General features: G+C 39.8%; 1 protein-coding gene across 2 annotated transcripts; it reads left to right on the top strand.

The window, feature by feature from the left end:
- Positions 1-235: 235 nt before the first annotated feature.
- Positions 236-17277, top strand: LOC133880018 (E3 ubiquitin-protein ligase CHIP). 2 transcript variants are annotated; one of them, XM_062318872.1, is made up of 8 exons: positions 236-438; positions 639-706; positions 849-912; positions 6974-7045; positions 16043-16176; positions 16283-16436; positions 16544-16654; positions 16750-17277. In XM_062318872.1, the coding sequence occupies exons 1-8, from the start codon at positions 340-342 to the stop codon at positions 16873-16875; spliced, it is 828 nt and encodes a 275-aa protein (XP_062174856.1). In that variant the 5' UTR covers positions 236-339; the 3' UTR covers positions 16876-17277. The 2 variants fall into 2 exon arrangements, with proteins under 2 accessions (XP_062174856.1, XP_062174857.1); XM_062318873.1 differs by having other exon boundaries at positions 264-438; positions 639-710.
- Positions 17278-18428: the final 1151 nt, after the last annotated feature.

Genomic DNA, 18428 nt, shown 5'->3' with positions numbered 1-18428 from the left:
ATTTGTCCCGGTCAATTGTATTTTTCCGGGTCAATATGGACACATGAATGGTGTTCTCCAATGTATTTTTCCGGGTCAATATGGACACATGAAATATGAATGGTGTTTTATCCAATGTATTTTTCCGGGTCACTTCTCGAAACGTTATTCTCCATGGGGTGTCACCTTTCCTCAATTCTCCGTAACTTTCAAAAGCGTGTCACCTTTCCTCATTTGTCTGTAACCTTCAAAAGCGAGTCTCTCTCTCTCTCCCTCTCTCTCTCTTCCTGCCCATATATTTATCTTTACACATATATATACAGTCCTATACAGTGAAGGCAAAGTTCTAGGGAGAAGAAAATGAGTACGGCGAACAAACAAGCGGAGCAACTTAGGCAAGACGGCAACTTTTACTTCAAAAAAGACCGTTTCGGAGCCGCCATTGATGCTTATACGGAGGTATATTTCTAATATTGTGTGCTTATTATTAAGGAGTTTGGTTTGGTTTGGCTGATTCTGTTCTTGATCTTGTTCTTGGTCTTGGATGGTTAATCTATTTGTGGGTTTTTATGCATTTTTGTTTTCAATCTTTGCTCTTGCTTTCGTTTTGCTTTTCAATTTGTTTATTGATTTTTTGGGTGGTTGGGTTTGATTTGAAGGCAATTACGCTATGCCCTAATGTTCCTGTGTATTGGACGAATCGTGCTTTGTGTCATCGCAAGCGGAAGTATGTACGGTCACTGACCCTTTTCGGTTTCACCCCTCTTTCTCTTGCTAACTTTTCTTTTTTCCCCTATTGCGTTAGAACTTCTAATCTCTTTGTGTTTTAATTTCACGCTTTCACTGGGTTGTTCCTATTATCTTTGTAGTGACTGGCCAAAAGTCGAGGAGGACTGTCGGAGAGCTATTGAGCTTAACAACAATTCTGTCAAGGTCTGGAATTTGTTCATTTAACAACTTTCCAAATTTTCTCTAATTTAACTTGTCAATCACAGTTGTTTCTTCCTTTTTGATAAATGTCAATCATAATTGATTGTGCGCAATGAAAAATCAAATTCTAGTAAAAAATGTATTGCTAATAGACCCCATTCATCATATTTTCTCTATAGGCTCTTTGATTATATTTGCTAATGGTTGGAAGTTGATTTCGATATACATATGCATTACTATTCTGTTCTAATTAATTTTTTTTTATAAGTATTCTATTCTAATTAAATGTGCCGTCTTTGTAGGCACATATTAGCACTTGTTTGAGTAATGTTAAAAATTTATTCCGAATTTAGGTTAAACTTTTTTTGTTAAGTAATTGATAATTATCATTAAAAGCTTAAAGGCATCCATTTTTTTTTTTTGATAAGTGAGCATAAAGGCATCCTTAAGTACACCGAAAGTATACAAAAGGAAGAATCTATCTAGAAAGAGCAAAAATGATAAGGAAATCGCTATAACTAATATACAAAGGAGAAACATAAACAGCTATCCAAAGATACAAAGTTTTGAAGAAAAAAGACTTTAATCTCCTTCAAAGTCCTCTCACAGTTCTCAAAATTTTTGTCATTCATTTTTCTTCATAAACACCATAAAATGCACGTATGCACCATCTTCCACACAACTGCACTCCGCATACTGCCGGTAGTCCACCAAATGTATAGCTTAGCTTCCTATGCATTATTTTACTTCTAGTTTACTGATTTCCAGGCCTTAATTTTGAGGTAAGAGTCCGTATTGCTCATTAAGTTCTTTTCTGGGATTTCTCTAGGCTCAATCTACTAACTGCAATGGGTGCTGATAAAGTCTAGAATTTTTACTTTTGAGTGGATGCATTGATGTGTTCAAACTTTTGGGATGGAGCTTTCTCTAAGGGGTTTCTATTAGCTCTAGTAGGATGCTTGGTATTTTGGACAACATGTACTGTACTTTAGCAGTTTTGGTTTAGTGGCTTGATTTTTTGGATAATTAATGTGATATCATTAGAAAGTGCAAAGGGATGCAACCACAGAGACTCCCTAATAGGGAGTAAAAGAAGAACGAAAGTCCCAAAAATAAGACAACTCAGAAAAATGCGGACTATTGTACGCCGCTATCCATGTACAAAGCGATTTGAACGTAACGTTCTTTAGCTTTACCATTGAAATCTCACGATCTTTTTTTTTTTTTTTTTTGGGATAAGTAATGGAAAATTTATAAAAAGCTTAAGGTGCCCCCAAGTACACAATCAGTATACACAGGGGATGCAACCACATAGACTCCCTAATAGGGAGAAAAAGAACAAAAGTCCCAAAAATAAGAAAACTTAGAAAAATGCGGACTATTGTACGCCGCTATCCATGTATAAAGCGATTTGAACATAACGTGCTAAACCCCGAAACCCACAAAACACCAAAAACCCTCTGGCTCGAAACCCACACAAGCACTCAACTCTACAGAACGTGAGCCTTGCCTTTCCCACGCCTAGTGGATGCGCCTACAATGTTAGTTTATGGAAAAACTCGCATTTCTCCTCAAAGGCACCATGTTAAGCACAAAGGTGTTATCCTCCAAACATTTTAAATGTTACTGTTTCTCAAATGACTTCTCCAACTTGCCAACATCTCTATTCCCTTCTTCTAGGCATGACCCATTCTACACCAAAAAGACGAAAATTTGAAACCCTTATCATTATGGAGTTCTTTGATTTTATTTCTGATCAGGGCCTAATGTCTTGTTGGTGGTGCCTTTACATGGTCGACTTCACATGATCCCCCTGTGTGGTATAGGATTGATAGATTTCTTGTCTCTTCGGAATGGGAGGCCTTGTTTTCGGGTGTTTCCCAAAAGAGGCTCTCCCGCTTGTGCTCGGATCATTTTCGTATCTTTCTTAACTGTGGAGATGTTCTAAGGGGGACTAGGCCCTTCAAATTTGAAAACATGTGGCTAAAGGTGGAAAGTTTTGTGGGCTTGGTGAAATAGTGGTGGGAGTCTTTATCTTTTCCAAGGTACGGCAAGTTTTGTTTTAGCTCGCAAGCTCAAGGCTTTGAAAATTGATTTGAAGAAATGGAATGAGTAGGTGTTTGGCAATGTAGCAAGGAAAAAGAGGAATCTTCTAGAAGAATTATGGGTTCTTGATGTTATTGAAGAAGGAAGGGCCTTAGGTGTGGAGGACAAAATTAAGAATGCAGAAGTTGTCAGCGAGCTAGAAAGTTCTACTCTTATGGAGGAGGTGAGTTGGAGATAGAAAGCTAGGGTGTTGTGGTTAAAAGAGGGGATAAGTGCACTAAATTTTTTCACACCATTGCAAACTCAAATAGAAGGAATAACTCTATGGACTTCTTATTGATTGGCGGTAGACTTTCTACCAATGAGGCAGAGATCAACAACCACATTGGTTAGTTCTATCAAAAATTAATTTTGAGCAATGTAGTTGGAGGCCGTTGGTGGATGGTCTTTCCTTTGACTCTATTGTGGAGTTTGAGGCTTGTTGGTTGGAGTGAGATTTTGGAGAGGAGGATGTGAGAAAGATTGTGACATCTATGGTTTCTGTTGTATATGCTGAGGTAGTGTGGCTTTGGAGAAAAATGGTGCTCGTGGATAGCCCATTGTATTTTCTCAATGCGTTTCTCGATCTTTGTTAACGGCACTCCTTTAGGTTTCTTTGGTAGCTCCCGCTGGTTGAGACAAGGGGATCCTTTATCACCCCAGTTGTTTGTTTTTGTGATGGAGGCTCTAGGTAGAATGTTATCTGCTGCGGTTAGTGAAGGGTTGCTAGATGGTTTCTTAGTTGGCAATGCTACTTTCTCTCATCTTCTGCTGATGATACTCTGATCTCTTGTGATGCTCTTCCTGCTCATTTGTAGAGCTTATTCCTGTGCTTTGAAGTTGCGTTAGGCTTAAAGGTAAATTTGGCCAAGTCAGAATTGGTTCTTGTGGGACATGTTACACAGGTGGGAAGGTTGGCCTGAATTTTAGGGTGTGGGGTCTCCACTCTGCCAGTTAAGCATATTAGTTTATAGTTGGGGGCCTCTTACAAGGCTAAGCACAACTGTGACAATGTTATTGAGAAGCTAGAATATCGGTTGGCTAGTTGGAGAGGGATGTATTTGTCCAAAGGTAGCAGGGTTACCCTCATTAAGAGTACTCTCACTAATTTGCCTACGTATTACGTGTCTCTCTTCCCTCTTTCGGCGAGTGTTGCTAACCACATGGAGAAAATCCAGTGTGATTTATTGTGGGTTGGGTTAGGTGAAGAGTTCAAACATTACCTTGCAAGTTGGTCCAAGGTTTGTTCACTGATCTCTGAGGGAAGGTTGGGTATCAAGAATTTGATGGTGTTAATGTTATTGAGAAGCTAGAATATCGGTTGGCTAGTTGGAGAAGGATGTATTTGTCCAAAGGTAGCAGGGTTACCCTCATTAAGAGTACTCTCACTAATTTGCCTACGTATTACGTGTCTCTCTTCCCTCTTTCGGCGAGTGTTGCTAACCACATGGAGAAAATCCAGTGTGATTTATTGTGGGTTGGGTTAGGTGAAGAGTTCAAACATTACCTTGCAAGTTGGTCCAAGGTTTGTTCACTGATCTCTGAGGGAGGGTTGGGTATCAAGAATTTGATGGTGTTAATGTTATTGAGAAGCTAGAATATCGGTTGGCTAGTTGGAGAAGGATGTATTTGTCCAAAGGTAGCAGGGTTACCCTCATTAAGAGTACTCTCACTAATTTGCCTACGTATTACGTGTCTCTCTTCCCTCTTTCGGCGAGTGTTGCTAACCACATGGAGAAAATCCAGTGTGATTTCTTGTGGGTTGGGTTAGGTGAAGAGTTCAAACATTACCTTGCAAGTTGGTCCAAGGTTTGTTCACTGATCTCTGAGGGAGGGTTGGGTATCAAGAATTTGATGGTGTTTAATCACGCTCTTTTAGGTAAATTGTTGTTGGGCTATGGGCTTGAGAGAGAGGCTTGGTGGAGAATAGTTGTGGACTCTAAATATGGCAGTTGAAGGGGAGGACGGTGTTCTCTTGAGCCTGTAGGAGCCTTTTGGGTGGGGTTGGAAGAATATTAGGACTAGGTGGGAAAAAGTTTCTAGCTTTATTAGATTTGAGGTGGGGGATGGTTCCAGGATCAGCTTTTGGCATGACCAGTGGTATGGGGAAGTGGCTCTAAAGGTAGCTTTTCTAGTTTTATATGGTCTTGCTTGTGCGAAAGACGCCTCTATTGTGGCTAGTTTGGAGTTTTTGGGGGCTCCAACCAGTGGAATGTGAGCTTTGCTAGAGTGGCGCATGATTGAGAGGCTGATGTCTTTGCTTCTTTTCTCCAGGTGTTGCATTCAGTTAGAGTGAGAAGAGGATGGGAAGATCAGTTGTGGTGGGCTCCAACCATAAGAGGATTGTTCAAGGTCAAATCCTTTTATAGCTCTCTGGCTTTCTCATGAAGGTAGCCGATTCCCTTGGAAGAGTGTATGACTGATTCAGGTTCCTTCGAGGGCGGTCTTTTTTGCGTGTTTGGTAGCTCTAGGCAAGATCCTCACCTTGGATAATCTCGGGAGGCAGCAGATCATCGTGATGGATTGATGTTGCATATGCAAGAGAAATGAGGAGTCTGTGAACCATCTTCTTCTTCTTCATTACGATGTGACTTTCGCCATTTGGAGTGGTTTATTTAAGTCGTTTTGGGATGTCCTGGGTTATGCCTAGACGTGTTGTGGATCTGTATGACTAGTGGGGGTCCTCTAGCAAGCCAAGGAGTGATGTGGTGTGAAAAATGTTGTCTACTTGCGTTTTTTGGTGTTTGTAGAGGGAAATGAATGATAGAAACTTTGAGGACAAAGAAAGTACTCTAGGAGAAATTTTATCCTTATTCTACGAAACATTGTATCTATGGATGTCGGCATATGTGTCTCATCTGTCAAGTATGTGACTTCTTTGTTCGTTTTGCTCTTTCTAGTTAAATAGTTTTTTTTGTATACTTCATGTCTACTTAGGGGCACCTTACGCTTTCAATGAGATTGGTTTATTACTTATTAAAAAAAAAAAAAAGACTCTCGTAAGAGAAGAAAGGACTCCCCTTATAGCATGAAAGTTCTGAGTTGGGGAGAGAGTGTGAACTGAAAACTTTTTGATTATGTAGGATATCTGCAACTCTTCTTGTTGCATTAAGGTTGGGAAAGATTGAGTGGTAAAGATTGCAACTCTTTATCTTCTTTTGATGATAGTTCTTATAAGAAAGAAGAAGGGGAAGTTCTTGTATTATGAAATTGAGGTGGGAAAGAGTGAAGGCTAAAAGTTGCCAATGCTCAAGAATCTAGGCAGCTTTTCTTCTTCTTTCACTTTTTGATTTTCATAAGAGATGAAGGGAGTGCTTTTTGATAGGGCTGTAAACTGTTAGAAAAGTGCAAAAAGAGGCACAATCACATATAGTATCCAATAGAAACATTGAGAAAAATACAAAGCCTAATTTCTAATTAAACAATTTAAGAAATTAAGCAGCGAAGTAAAGGGAAAGCAATTGTTCTTCCAGTCGAAAAGCAGTCTTAGAATAAATGCCTTACACTAACTATGAAGTTCATGATCCTTGCAAAAAGAATCGCACGAGTGAGACAAGGCCTTTTCTTTTTCTAGGTGGGTAAAGAGAAGAATAATGGTTTGATGGCAAAACATATAGGAAACCACTTAATTGAGAACTTCCTACTAAATGGCAATTTAGAGCACGGCTCCATTTCCGATGCTTTGTGTTTATATCTCTTTGTTGGGAGTTTGCCCTTAGAAGCACTGTGTTCTTACTGTATCCACTCCTTTTTGGATGTTACTGGCTTTGTAATGACTACTGAGAAGATTGTAAACATCTCACTACAAGCATTGGTTGGACAAACCATATTCATAGTAACATTGCTATATGTTTATTTAGCTTGTATAAGAGTATTTGCTGTTGGGTCTTTTTTTTTTTTTTTGGTTTAATCTAGCATTATGCTAGTTTTTCTGTATTGAGTCATTATGATCTCAAAGAGGGTATTGAATATGAAACAGGCTCATTATATGTTGGGACTTGCATTACTGCAGAGGCTGGAATATGTTGAAGGAGTCAAACAACTGCAGAGGGTATGAAGTATTTTCATCCTGGATTGTTATTTGAATTTTTGTTTCTCAGGTGCTGTTGACATTATGATTTATCTCTGTTGGTAATCATTGGGATTGTAGTGAACCTTTTGGATTAAGTTTTGTTCAACCTTTTTACATGTGGTTTAACTGTGGACTGATGGGACAGATACAACATCCCATCCATAAATTCTATTTTTTTTGCTATTTCTGTTGAAGCCTTTTGCATTTGAGGTTGTTAATGCTAGTAATGTGATCTTACTTTTTTTATTTCTTTTGCATTGTATTTTATGTTTTTGTACCTCTTTATGGTTGTTACTTTTTCTTTTGGATTCTTGTATAGTACTAGAAGACAGTTCTTTTGAATCTTATTTTAGCATGTTTGACTTTAATGCAGATGTTCTTGGGTGGGATAACTGAATGTTGATAAATAAAAATAATGCCTGTAATTTAAACCCATCAATTTGGAGAAATTACTATATGGTGGAGTACACTGTGATTACATTGCTTAGCAAAATTCCACCAGATTTGAGGCAATTTGTAATGTTATAAACAAGGTTTCTCCGTCCGCCATGCTAGCTCAATCCAGGGTGCACTTGTAACCTGAAATAACAAAAGCAAACGCCACAAAACTCATCAACAAGAAGGGATCAACAAAAATAGCAAACAAAATTTAAAATACTGAGAACTATTCACTATTATTATTATTATTATTTTATAAGTAAGCAAAATTTTATTAACCCGTGCAGACCCAACAAACCCATAGAACCAAAACCTTAAAACCTGAACAAACACCCTTAACCCACAAGGAAACCCTCTAATACACAAGGAAAGAAAAAATAAGAAAAAAAAAACCCTAAGACCCGAAAAAACAAACCACAAGACCCAACAAGGCGCACAATCCTACATCATGTGGGCCTTGCCTTTCCCTCACCTAGATCCCTCTTGCCTTTTGTATTCTAGCGCTCTATCATCTCGTCCATGATAGTCATGAACTCCTCGCTGTGACCCCTTTCCACCGTCCACTCCATGGACAACCTCTCCCAAAACTCAGCGACCTTCTCCCGAGCAACTATCTCCCTATTGAGATAAAAAATGACAGGCGAAGCCTGGGTTTGGGAGAAGCCATATTCGACCTCACGAGACAAAGCACTCCGGTGAGGGTTGAGAAACCCCTTCCTAAGAAGGCCCTTCTTCACTGGAGGCTCTACAACCTTCTTCAATGGAATGCTCTGCAACCGTATTCTTAATAACAAAGCCGGCAGCCGTCTTCGAGGCTTCTAGGGAATCTGAGAGTAACTCTTCATTCCACTTCACAGAATGACCTTCCCTAAGCTCCATAGCCCTCCAGTAGTAATGCTGAAAAGGTTTGGAATTATGAATCAAGGGGAGGGAAGAGTGGATCTTCTCACCCAAATCGGCCGCCCGTGAGAGAGTAGGAGCGGACCCAAAGCTGCTAGGCAAGGGGGCAGTATCAAACCCTAGACCACCGGAGGATCTAGACCCAAACAGAGAATTCGTTGGAGTCGAAGGGGGAACCTACGACGTCGGAGGCAGCATCTCCGGAACCGGCAAGGGGGGGAAAGAGAATGGAACGGACGGCTTGACAGGGGCCGCCTGAGCACCCAAAACAGCAAGGGCCAGAGCCGGAAAATCAGCCAGAGCCACCAGAGGCAACCTCGAAACCACCCCAGAAACTGTCGGCGACATGAGCTCCGGCCGAGAAGAACTCCCAAAAAGGTCGTCAACGCCGGACTCGCACCCTCGGAAACAGCCACTTGGATAGAAACTTTAGGTTTGGGTTCCGACGAAGCAACCTCCAAGCCCCTAGTATGATGTCGAACCAGAGACAACCCAGAAGAAAACTTCGGCGTCAACTCCAGCAAGATTCTCAACGGACAGGAGACTTTAGGTTTCGGTAGGAGTTGGGCCAAGCAAAAACCTGAATGTTTTCGACCAAGGCCAAAGCTGACAAACCGGCCTAGAAGTTTCCTAACAGCTCGGCCCAAGGCCACTTTTAAGCCGATAACCAGCTTGCTCCACGTGCGCAAAATCAAAAATTCAAATTTCAAATTCGAACGTGGGAGAAGCTTCTTACCTAGCGGACCAAGAGGCTGGTCTTTGTCCAACAGATCAAGCGTAGGAGACTCCAAAGCGAAGCAGCCCACCGCCGAACTCGGGTCTTCCTCTGTGTGTCTCATTGTCGGAAGAAGATCAAGAGCACCCGGCTCTACCGACGAAGCCCTCAACCTTGAACGACGACCCCCCACGATGGGCAACACCTTCACAACAGTAAGTGAATCCGAGCTCAACACCTCTGCAAAAGACGGCCCCGTCCACTTTGGAGCCAGAGCCAAACTCAGCCCTTCTACCTTCCCATCCTTAATCAATGAAGACGAGGAACCAAGCCCGCTACCCACCGTGGCAGAGAGAGTCTACAGCCTTTCTCAGCTCGTCAGAGAATTTGTGCCGTCCCACCCCCCACGGCCTTCAGGGATTATAATGGACCCTTTCCGACTGCCCAACCCGAAATTCGTAGCCTCTAAGAAACGCCCAGCTTTGTTCCTACCTCTCCGAGCAATTAGAACTTTCGAACCTTCTCGGAAGGACTTGACAAATTCTTGTTCTTCCGGAATACCCAGTAGCACTTCCAACGTCGACACAAGCAATTTGGAGCACCGAGTACTCAAGACGACCTCACCCCAAAAAAAATTTCTCTTCTCCTCGACCCTCAGCACCGATGCCCCATCCAAAACCGAGAAAGCAAAAGACTTCGACTCCACAGTAAATCTCTTATGCATCTCGCTACACACCCGGATTACAGATGGCCAAACCAGAAGGATCACATCGCTGAAAAAGAAAACAACCAGAGAACACACCGGCTGACTCCCCTACGAGAAGCACTCCCCAAAGAACCAGCAAACCGAAACTCGAACCCCAAATAACAAGGAAGTGGCTAGGAAAGAGAGAGAAGGCAAGAAGATGCGGAAAAGAAATGAAACCCTAGCTAGACGCGCTCTCACACTTTTACGGGGAAGGTTGTATACTACCACTACCACTTGTGCGTACAAACATACATGGTCATATGCATATTGGATTATTGTAAGAAAAGTGTTAGGTTTTGTAAGAGGATCACCTACTGAATCCAGAAGGGATTTTGCCATGCCATTTCCTGTACTTGCTAGAAGAAAAAAAATGTTTGTCAGCTATCAAAACATCTTACACATATTAATTGTGCAATTAAGTAAAACTGTGTTTTACCTTTTATAATCTTTTATAGATTCCCCCTTCTAGGCTAATTCTAAATTCATATATAGGGTGGCTCTTCCTGATGAGTTGCTTCTAGAATGGTTTTACCAAGGCATAACTCAAATGTTTTCCTTGATCTTTCTTCTATTTCATTATTTGTATTGGATTTCTATGTACTTATCAAAATTATATATGAAGTATTTAGACCAATACAACATAGTGGCAGTTTGAGACGAGAGAGTGAAGATAAGCTTTCCTGGTCTCCTTTCAAGAGAGGGTTGTTTGATGTTAGATCATTCTATAATGTCTTGATTTCCCGTGAAAGTAATCCTTTCCTTAGAGGAGTATTTGGTGGAGTAATGTTCCTTTGAGAGTGGCCTTCTTTGGTTGGTTTGCCACGTTAGAGAAGATTCTAACGACGGATAACCTAAAAGAAGTGGCATATTATAGTGGTAAACCAGTGTTGCATGTGTAAAATGAGTGGGAAATCCGTCGATCACCTCTTACTCCACTGTGTGATTGCTAGTGCATTATGAAATTATATTTTCAATTTGTTTGGGTTACACTGGGTCATGGCCAGACAAGTGGTAGACCTTTGTCCGTTGGAGAAGGCAATATGTTAGTCCTAAAAGTGTAGCAGTGTGGAAGTTGGTTCCGTCCTGTCTGTTGTGTTGTATCTGGAGAGAAAAACCGCGGAAGGACGATGGTGGAGTTAAAAGCTTTCTTCTTCAATACCCTTACCAATGGACGACTATCCTGGATTGTCTTCATTTTTCTAGCTTTTGTGATTTTTTTTTCTTTTTTTATTTTACTGGAGAAGTGTTTCTCTTGTATACTTCTTGTGTACTTGAGATATGCCTTTGCACTTTTTAATGAATTTCAATAACCTTTTTTTTAAAAAAAAGAAAAAGAAAAAGAAAAGCATTCAGACCAGCATGCTTTAACTTAATTATTCTCTGATAAAACACCCTTGTGGTTAGATCCTTTCTTTTTCTGAGCCCCTGTGCTTATGCCTGTTTCTATTAACATCCTTTCTATTGTTAAACTTTCTATTGACATTTTTGTGCAATCATCCTTTCTAAATCGACCATAATGTCACTTTTTCTGCCCTATTGGCAAACGGATTGTACATTTTGTAGTCTCATTGCCACATTGGATACACGTTCCTGCCAGAAAAAAAAAATGATAATTAAAAAAAAAAAAAAACACTGGTGTTCCAAATATCATTCATCTATCATTGTTGTCAACCACCATGGCATGCCACTGCACCCCTCACAGTCCAAAATGACTCCCAACCACCTAAACCGCTGGCCACCCATAATCACAAAACGCCCAAACCCCAGACCAAATGTGGGTTTTGATGAAACCCCACATGAAAGGCAAATTTTGCTATTTTCATTAGTGTTGAAAATGTGACAGCTGCTGGAATACACAATGGTTCCTGGATGTTGATTACTGACTTTTGGGCAAGAGTAGAGGAACTTTGGCATCATATATGGCTACTTTGGGCTTTAACAGAAGTGTTTGTTTTGTTTTGGTTGAATGTATCACCTCCAATATTCAATGCTGTTTTAGAGGCCTTGCAAGCAGCCTATCTTGTCTTGCCTTTTTAAGAGCCTATTGACAATTCCAACTGGCAGGGTGAAAACGTTAAAGGCTTACTTTGGTGGCTGCCATGGTGGATTTCTAATTCTGTTCAAAGTCAACAAGAAAATGAGCATAAGAAAGCTGCCGCCACCAGCACCTCCCAAAACACCCAAATCCTAACTGATCACCACAACAGCCACAAGAACTTGTGTCTCAGAAATTTTGTTCGTTGCAAATACTTTGCTTTGTGTGTTTTGTTTGGTTGCCAAGAATTTATATTCTATGTTATTTTGTTGGTTGCAAATACTTTGCTTTGTGGGTTTTGTTTGGTTGCCAAGAATTTATATTCTACATTTTGTTTGGCTGCTATTACCTTCAAGTAGGTCGTGGGGTGTTTTGAAGGTGCTGGTGGTGAATTTTGGGTGTTTGGGTCGTGGGTAGTAGTTTATGGCAGTTTCAGGCTATGAGGGGTCATTGGAGATAGATTTGGGTGGCAGTGAGGGCAGCCCATGATGGTCTGGGTGTGTGGGTGCGAGGGGTAGTGGTGGGTGCAGACAATGGGTGAATGGTGTTTGGCTGCATGGTTTGTTTATTTATTGATTTTATTATTAGTAGTATGGGAAAATATATCTGACATAACAATAGGACCTATAAAATGTGCTTTCCTTGTGTCAATTAGTCAGAAAGTGTGATGGAGGGGTGTTTTTGAAAATGGTGGTAGCACTGATGGTGTCGATAGCAAAACTTTAAAGTGAGAAGGTTTAATATAGGTGTATTTGGTATAATTTATCGTTTTCTTAAGCAAAATGTTGTGCGATTATGAGGTATGAAGGCTCTAGATAATTAAAAAATTTAATGACATATCCAGTCAAAAAATGGGAATCAGTCTGTTTCTATCCAATTCATTGGTATTATTTTGTAGTCTGCAATAATTTACTGTTTTGGCCAATGTTCTTAGGATCAAATGGATCTCCTTTCCACATAAGGAATGGAGGGTGAGGATAGAGGTTTGATTCCATATGGATACATGAGTTCTTTTTATGTATAAAAAATTTACCTTTGTTATTTCTTTAGTTATCTGTTTCCTCTTTTCAGTTGCTGCAAAATTAACAACAAAATTGAAATTTACAGCTGTTTTTGTTTGGAATAATGTATCACTTGCTGTAAATCTATGTTTTATTTATTTATTTTTTTTCTGGTCATCTCAGCAGAAAAAAATGGAGCATTAAGGGTAAACAACTAAACATTAAATGAATAAGGGAGAAAACTGCTTTTCTGGAGTTATCAGTTTGCAACAGGCCTTGGTTAACTCCTACTATGAAGGAATTCTCAGAATTTATTTCAGATAAAGGGTTGATGGATATTCCGTTAGCAGGTGGTTCCTTTATGAAGGGACCGAAATCCAACCCCACAGCATACAAGCACAATAAAACACTAATATATAAAACACACCCAACAAAGATAAACAAAATAAAAGCAAACCACAAAGATAATCACACCTAACAATCAACACAACGATTTTAGTTATGAAGTGGAAATCCTTTGAGCACCAAACCACTCTGGAGTAGCCAAATCCACGAAGTTAATCACAATAAAAGATTCAACTATTGACAAAGTAAACTTACAACCCCTTTGTAAAATACTCGAACTCTGTATGCAGACAAACTCATCACTTGCTTCCCTGCCTCCTCTAATGGCTCCAGCTCCTCACTAGCCAATTTTCTATATATGACCTCCTTGCTTACCCAATGGTAGACTTCGAATGGTTAAAAGTTTATGATGGTGTGTGGTTTGAACAACAAACTTCAATAGAGGGAAAGCATTAATGGCTCTCAACAAATGCTCTCTTGGCTTACAAGGGTGAAGTTAGGCAACCTCTCAAGAGATTCTAAGGCTTAGACTTCACACATTACAAAATGAGCAACGTTATCTATTTATAGGTTGGGCAAGAACCCTTTGCAACGTGTAAAAAGGAAGCATTTGTATTGCAGGAATTCTGCGGCGTCAGGACGGGTCCGAAAACGTCAGAACGGTCACTAGGGTTTCATCTCTAACTCCAATGACAGCTCAACAGCATCACGACGGTCTTGCTGATGGTCCAGGTGACGAAGCTCTCGAGAGTCCCCAACGTCACAACAGTCTTGGTGACGGTGCTCTCAGGAGTCCCCTACTGGCGTCAGCATCAGGACGTCAACGTGACGATCCTCTCGGGTTGGTTCTTGAAGTCTTTGTCAACGATTCACTTCAGGACGATTGGTAACAGTCTAGGTGACGGTTTCACAAATTTCAAATAAAAAGCCTAATTTACAAACCTAGTTTTGATCACCAAATTGAGCCAATTACTAAGACCTAACACTTGGTCCAATTACCAAGACCCGCCTTCTATGTCCAGAATTGACAGATTCCCAGCATCTCCAAATTGGGAAGAGCATTTTCCTGACCTGATTCAATGTCGTCTTCCTCGACCCTTATCAGATCATTTCCCTCTTCTGCTCGATAGTGGAGGTTTGGTTAGAGGTTTTTGTTGCTTTAAATTTGAGAACATGAAGTTGAAAGCAGAAGGTTTTGGTGACTTGGTGAATCAGTAGTTAAATTCATACCAGTGTTTCGTTACTCCTTGTTTTGTCTTGGCTTATAAGCTTAAACATGACAAGCTGGATTTAAAACGTTGGAACTACTCCAGAAATGTAGAGGAGAGAAATAAGTCCCTTTTGGCGGAGATTCAGACCCTTGATTTGCTACAAGAGGATAGGCCTCTTGCGGAGGAGATAGTTAAAAGGGATTTGCTGAAAGCAGATGTGGAGAAAGTTGTTCTAATGCAAGAGGTCAGTTGGAGGCCAAAAAACTTGGTTGAAAGAAGGGGATCATAATACGAGTTTTTTCCACCGCCTTGCAAATTCCCACAGGATGAATAACTTTATATCCAGTCTTAGCATTGATGGTTCAGATACTTCCAATCAAGAGGTGATCAATGGTTCGATCATTCAATATGATTCGAATCTCTTTACAGAAACAACTCTTTGGCCGCCCAAATTAGATGGTTTGGAGTTTCCCTTGCTTGATGCTAGAGAAGTGGATTAGTTGGAGAGGCCGTTTCGAGAGGAAGAAGTCCATCAGGCATTGCTCAATATGGATTGTAATAAAGCATTGAGGCTTGATGGATTCACTATTGCCTTTTTCCAGTCGTGTTGGGTGATAGTGAAGGATGATCTTATGCGTGTTTTCCATAATTTTCATGAGCACGATCTATTCGAGAAGAGCCTTAACACTACTTTCATCGCCCTAGTCCCTAAAGAGATTGGTAAGTTGGAAGTAAGTGATTTCAAATCTATTAGCCTAGTGGGAAATGTTTATAAAATTTTGGAACCCAAGTTTTCTTAGGTCGGTCCAGGATTAGGAGCTTGAGTCTCTTGTTGCATTCATTGATCTTTTATACTCTTTGAAAACCTCTCCGAGAAAAACAGATAAAATGTTATGGTCCCCAATACGGAATCGCTGGTTTGAAGTGAAGAGCTGTTACAATACGTTACAATCCAAAGAGTCTTCCCCTTTTCTTTGGAAGAGTGTTTTGGAATGTGAAGGCTCCACCTCGTATTGCTTTTTTCACTTGGACAAAAGCTTTGGGTAAAATCCTTACAATTGACAACCTTAGGAAGCAGGGTCTTACCCTTGTCAACTGGTGCTGTCTTTGTAATAAGAGGAAGGAGACTGTAAACCTTCTCATCCATTGTAAGTTTAGTAGCGAGATATGGCACTTGGTTCTCATTTTATTTGGAGTTTTGTGGACCATGGTGGGCAATATGCCATGGCAATATTCTTGAGTTACTAAAATGTTGGAAGATGCAAGGGTGGAGACAATCCACATAGGGCATTTGGAAAGTCATCCCTACTTTACTTGTGGAGCATTTGGAGAGAAGGAATTTGACGTCTTTTTGAGGACTGCGAGTCTAATGTGTTGCAATTAAAAGATTCTTTCCAGCTCCCTTTTAGAGTGGGCTGTTACTTTTGTTCCTACTTTCTCCTCTAATCTTGTAGATTTTGTTGACTTTTTAGATTTTCGACCTTCTTGTATACTTTTCGTTTATGCAAGCTTTTCTTCAATAAATTATTATTCGTAAAAAAAGCATCATAGTTTACTGAGATCTGATAAATTTTCTGGTATAGGCTTTAGATCTTGGAAGAGGTGCCAATCCTAAGAGCTACATGGTGGAGGAGATCTGGCAGGAACTCGCAAAAGCAAAATACTTGGAGTGGGAGAATGCATACGTCACACGTACATATGAATTGCAAAGCTTGAAGTATGTTTTCCCAGTGAGTTTCACCTATGATGTTGGAAACGGTTGCCCTTTTATAAGTAGTTTTTGCATGTTATTGATTTTTGCATAAACTTGCTGTCTGTCTCAGAGAAGCTTGTGAGACCGCTCTTAAAGAAAAACTTGTACGCGACAGTTCTGAAGTGGAAGGTTTCGTGGACATTCCTGCTACTTCCCACTTGGAACAATTAAAGGCTCTAAGAAGAATGTTTAGAGAGGCTGCAGAAGCTGAAATGCCAACGGAGGTGAGTACTTTGGTACCTCTCTTCAATTTTATTTATTTATTTATTTTAATATAGTTTGATGAGTTTTTACTTTATTATGTGGTGGGAACACTGGTTGTGTATATAAGGTGCCAGACTATCTCTGTTGTAAAATCACGCTTGATATTTTCCGTGATCCTGTCATCACTCCAAGTGGGGTTACATACGAGAGATCAGTGATTCTTGACCATCTTCAGAAGGTGATGTTTGCTTTTGGATATGGTGTGTTTCAGTTTAGAGTTCATTTTTCTTGAGTCTATTTGCAGCATTATCTGACTTTTTGCGCGATTTTTAGGTGGGTCATTTTGATCCAATCACTCGTGAACCGCTTGATCAATCGCAGCTGATCCCAAACTTGGCGATAAAGGAAGCAGTAGAAGCATTTCTAGATAAACATGGTTGGGCCTACGGAGCAGATTGAAAGTTGAACTTGTTCAAACTTCATTTTTCTTGAACTTAATCCAAACTTGGTGTGCATTGTCTTAACTGTATGATGGCAATCCATGCTTCAGTCATATCTTAGGTCCCTCCCATCTTTTGAATTGTACAGCTTGTACAGATTGTGTAATGAGCGCCCATAAAGGGTTGGTGATTTTCGGATAAATATAAAAAGAAAGAGAACACTAGTGCTGCAGATTTGATTGCTTTCGTGGTTAGTAGGTTCAGTCCTTTTCTAGACTTGGAATTCCAACGGTTTGATCACTTTTCTTTGTTCTATGTCCAGCTTATGCAGGATCACTGAGAGGCCTTTCTATGAAGGATGTTTGAGCATTATGTTGAACGATTGTTATGACCACCATTTTGAGATCTTCCTTCTGTGTTACATATTTTACTTGTATTGGTTCTGAATTCTTGGGAGTTTGGATTATACCCTTGGGAGGATAGCATCTGCTATCTTCCCGAAGTGCGATTTTCGAGAGGACACGTGTCTCATTACCTCTCGTTGATGGTAATCCTGACAAGCTATCAAATTAAGTTAATAACACAATAGCATCATTAAAATGGGTAGTTGGTAATAAAGCAGGGTTTGGAGCTCTACTATCATAAAAGAAAGCTCTTTCTATTAAAGGTTTCGAGTAGTACAATGTGAAGTTTTGTTATAGAAATGTGAAAGGGAAGAAAATAGCGGAAGATAGCGTAGGGAAAGAGAAAATCGGGGGACAAATGATTTTGAGGTAGTTCGGTGTTAGATGTCTACGTCTTTTACTGAAAATTGCTTTAAAGGTTACATTATAATCTTATTACTTAATGATGTTTACGATACAAATGACTCTTATTTATAGGAGAATTAGGGTTGGGGAGAGAATAAAAAATTGGTTATTTGATTACACAGTTTAAATAGTTTAATAATGAAAACAAATCAAATCTAATATAGAAAATTCTTATATTCTAATTATATTAAATCATTTGTCTCAAAAGCTTAAACTTTTTGGATAACTGGTCAAACAAGGTACCAAAGCAAACATCATAAGTTTAAACCTTGACCCGTTTGACTTCACCTGTTTTAGCCTGCATTTTTATAAATTGACTACCACACGAAATAAGAAACATTCTCTCTCCCCAACGCATAAATGGTTGGGAATTTTTCTTGGTTAACAATAGTGGTAGTTTTGCCAATGTTCAGGGGTTCTTTAATTTTCTCTCTCAAAGGAAATAAGACAATTAGGGCTGACTCTCACAATTTAGCTTCCATTTAAATTAAAATAGTATGTTTGTTCTAGTCCCACGTGTAAAGTGTTACAATATTAATTAAATAATTAAATGAACTTTTTTCCATGAAACCCTAGCAAGTGTTACTTATATTTCCATGAGTTTAATTAGTACAACGGGGTAGTGTGCAAATCTGCAATTAATAAATGTAGCACCCTCGTTAAAGAATATAGGCGATGCCTTTCAATTATAACGTAGTGAAGATACTTATTTCTGTTTGCCATGAGTTTAGCAGAGGGAAAAACATATATATATATATATATA

This window comes from Alnus glutinosa, chromosome 10 (genome assembly GCF_958979055.1).
Source record: "Alnus glutinosa chromosome 10, dhAlnGlut1.1, whole genome shotgun sequence".
NCBI classification, from domain to species: domain Eukaryota; kingdom Viridiplantae; phylum Streptophyta; class Magnoliopsida; order Fagales; family Betulaceae; genus Alnus; species Alnus glutinosa.
This window is presented reverse-complemented; position numbering and strand designations above follow the sequence as displayed.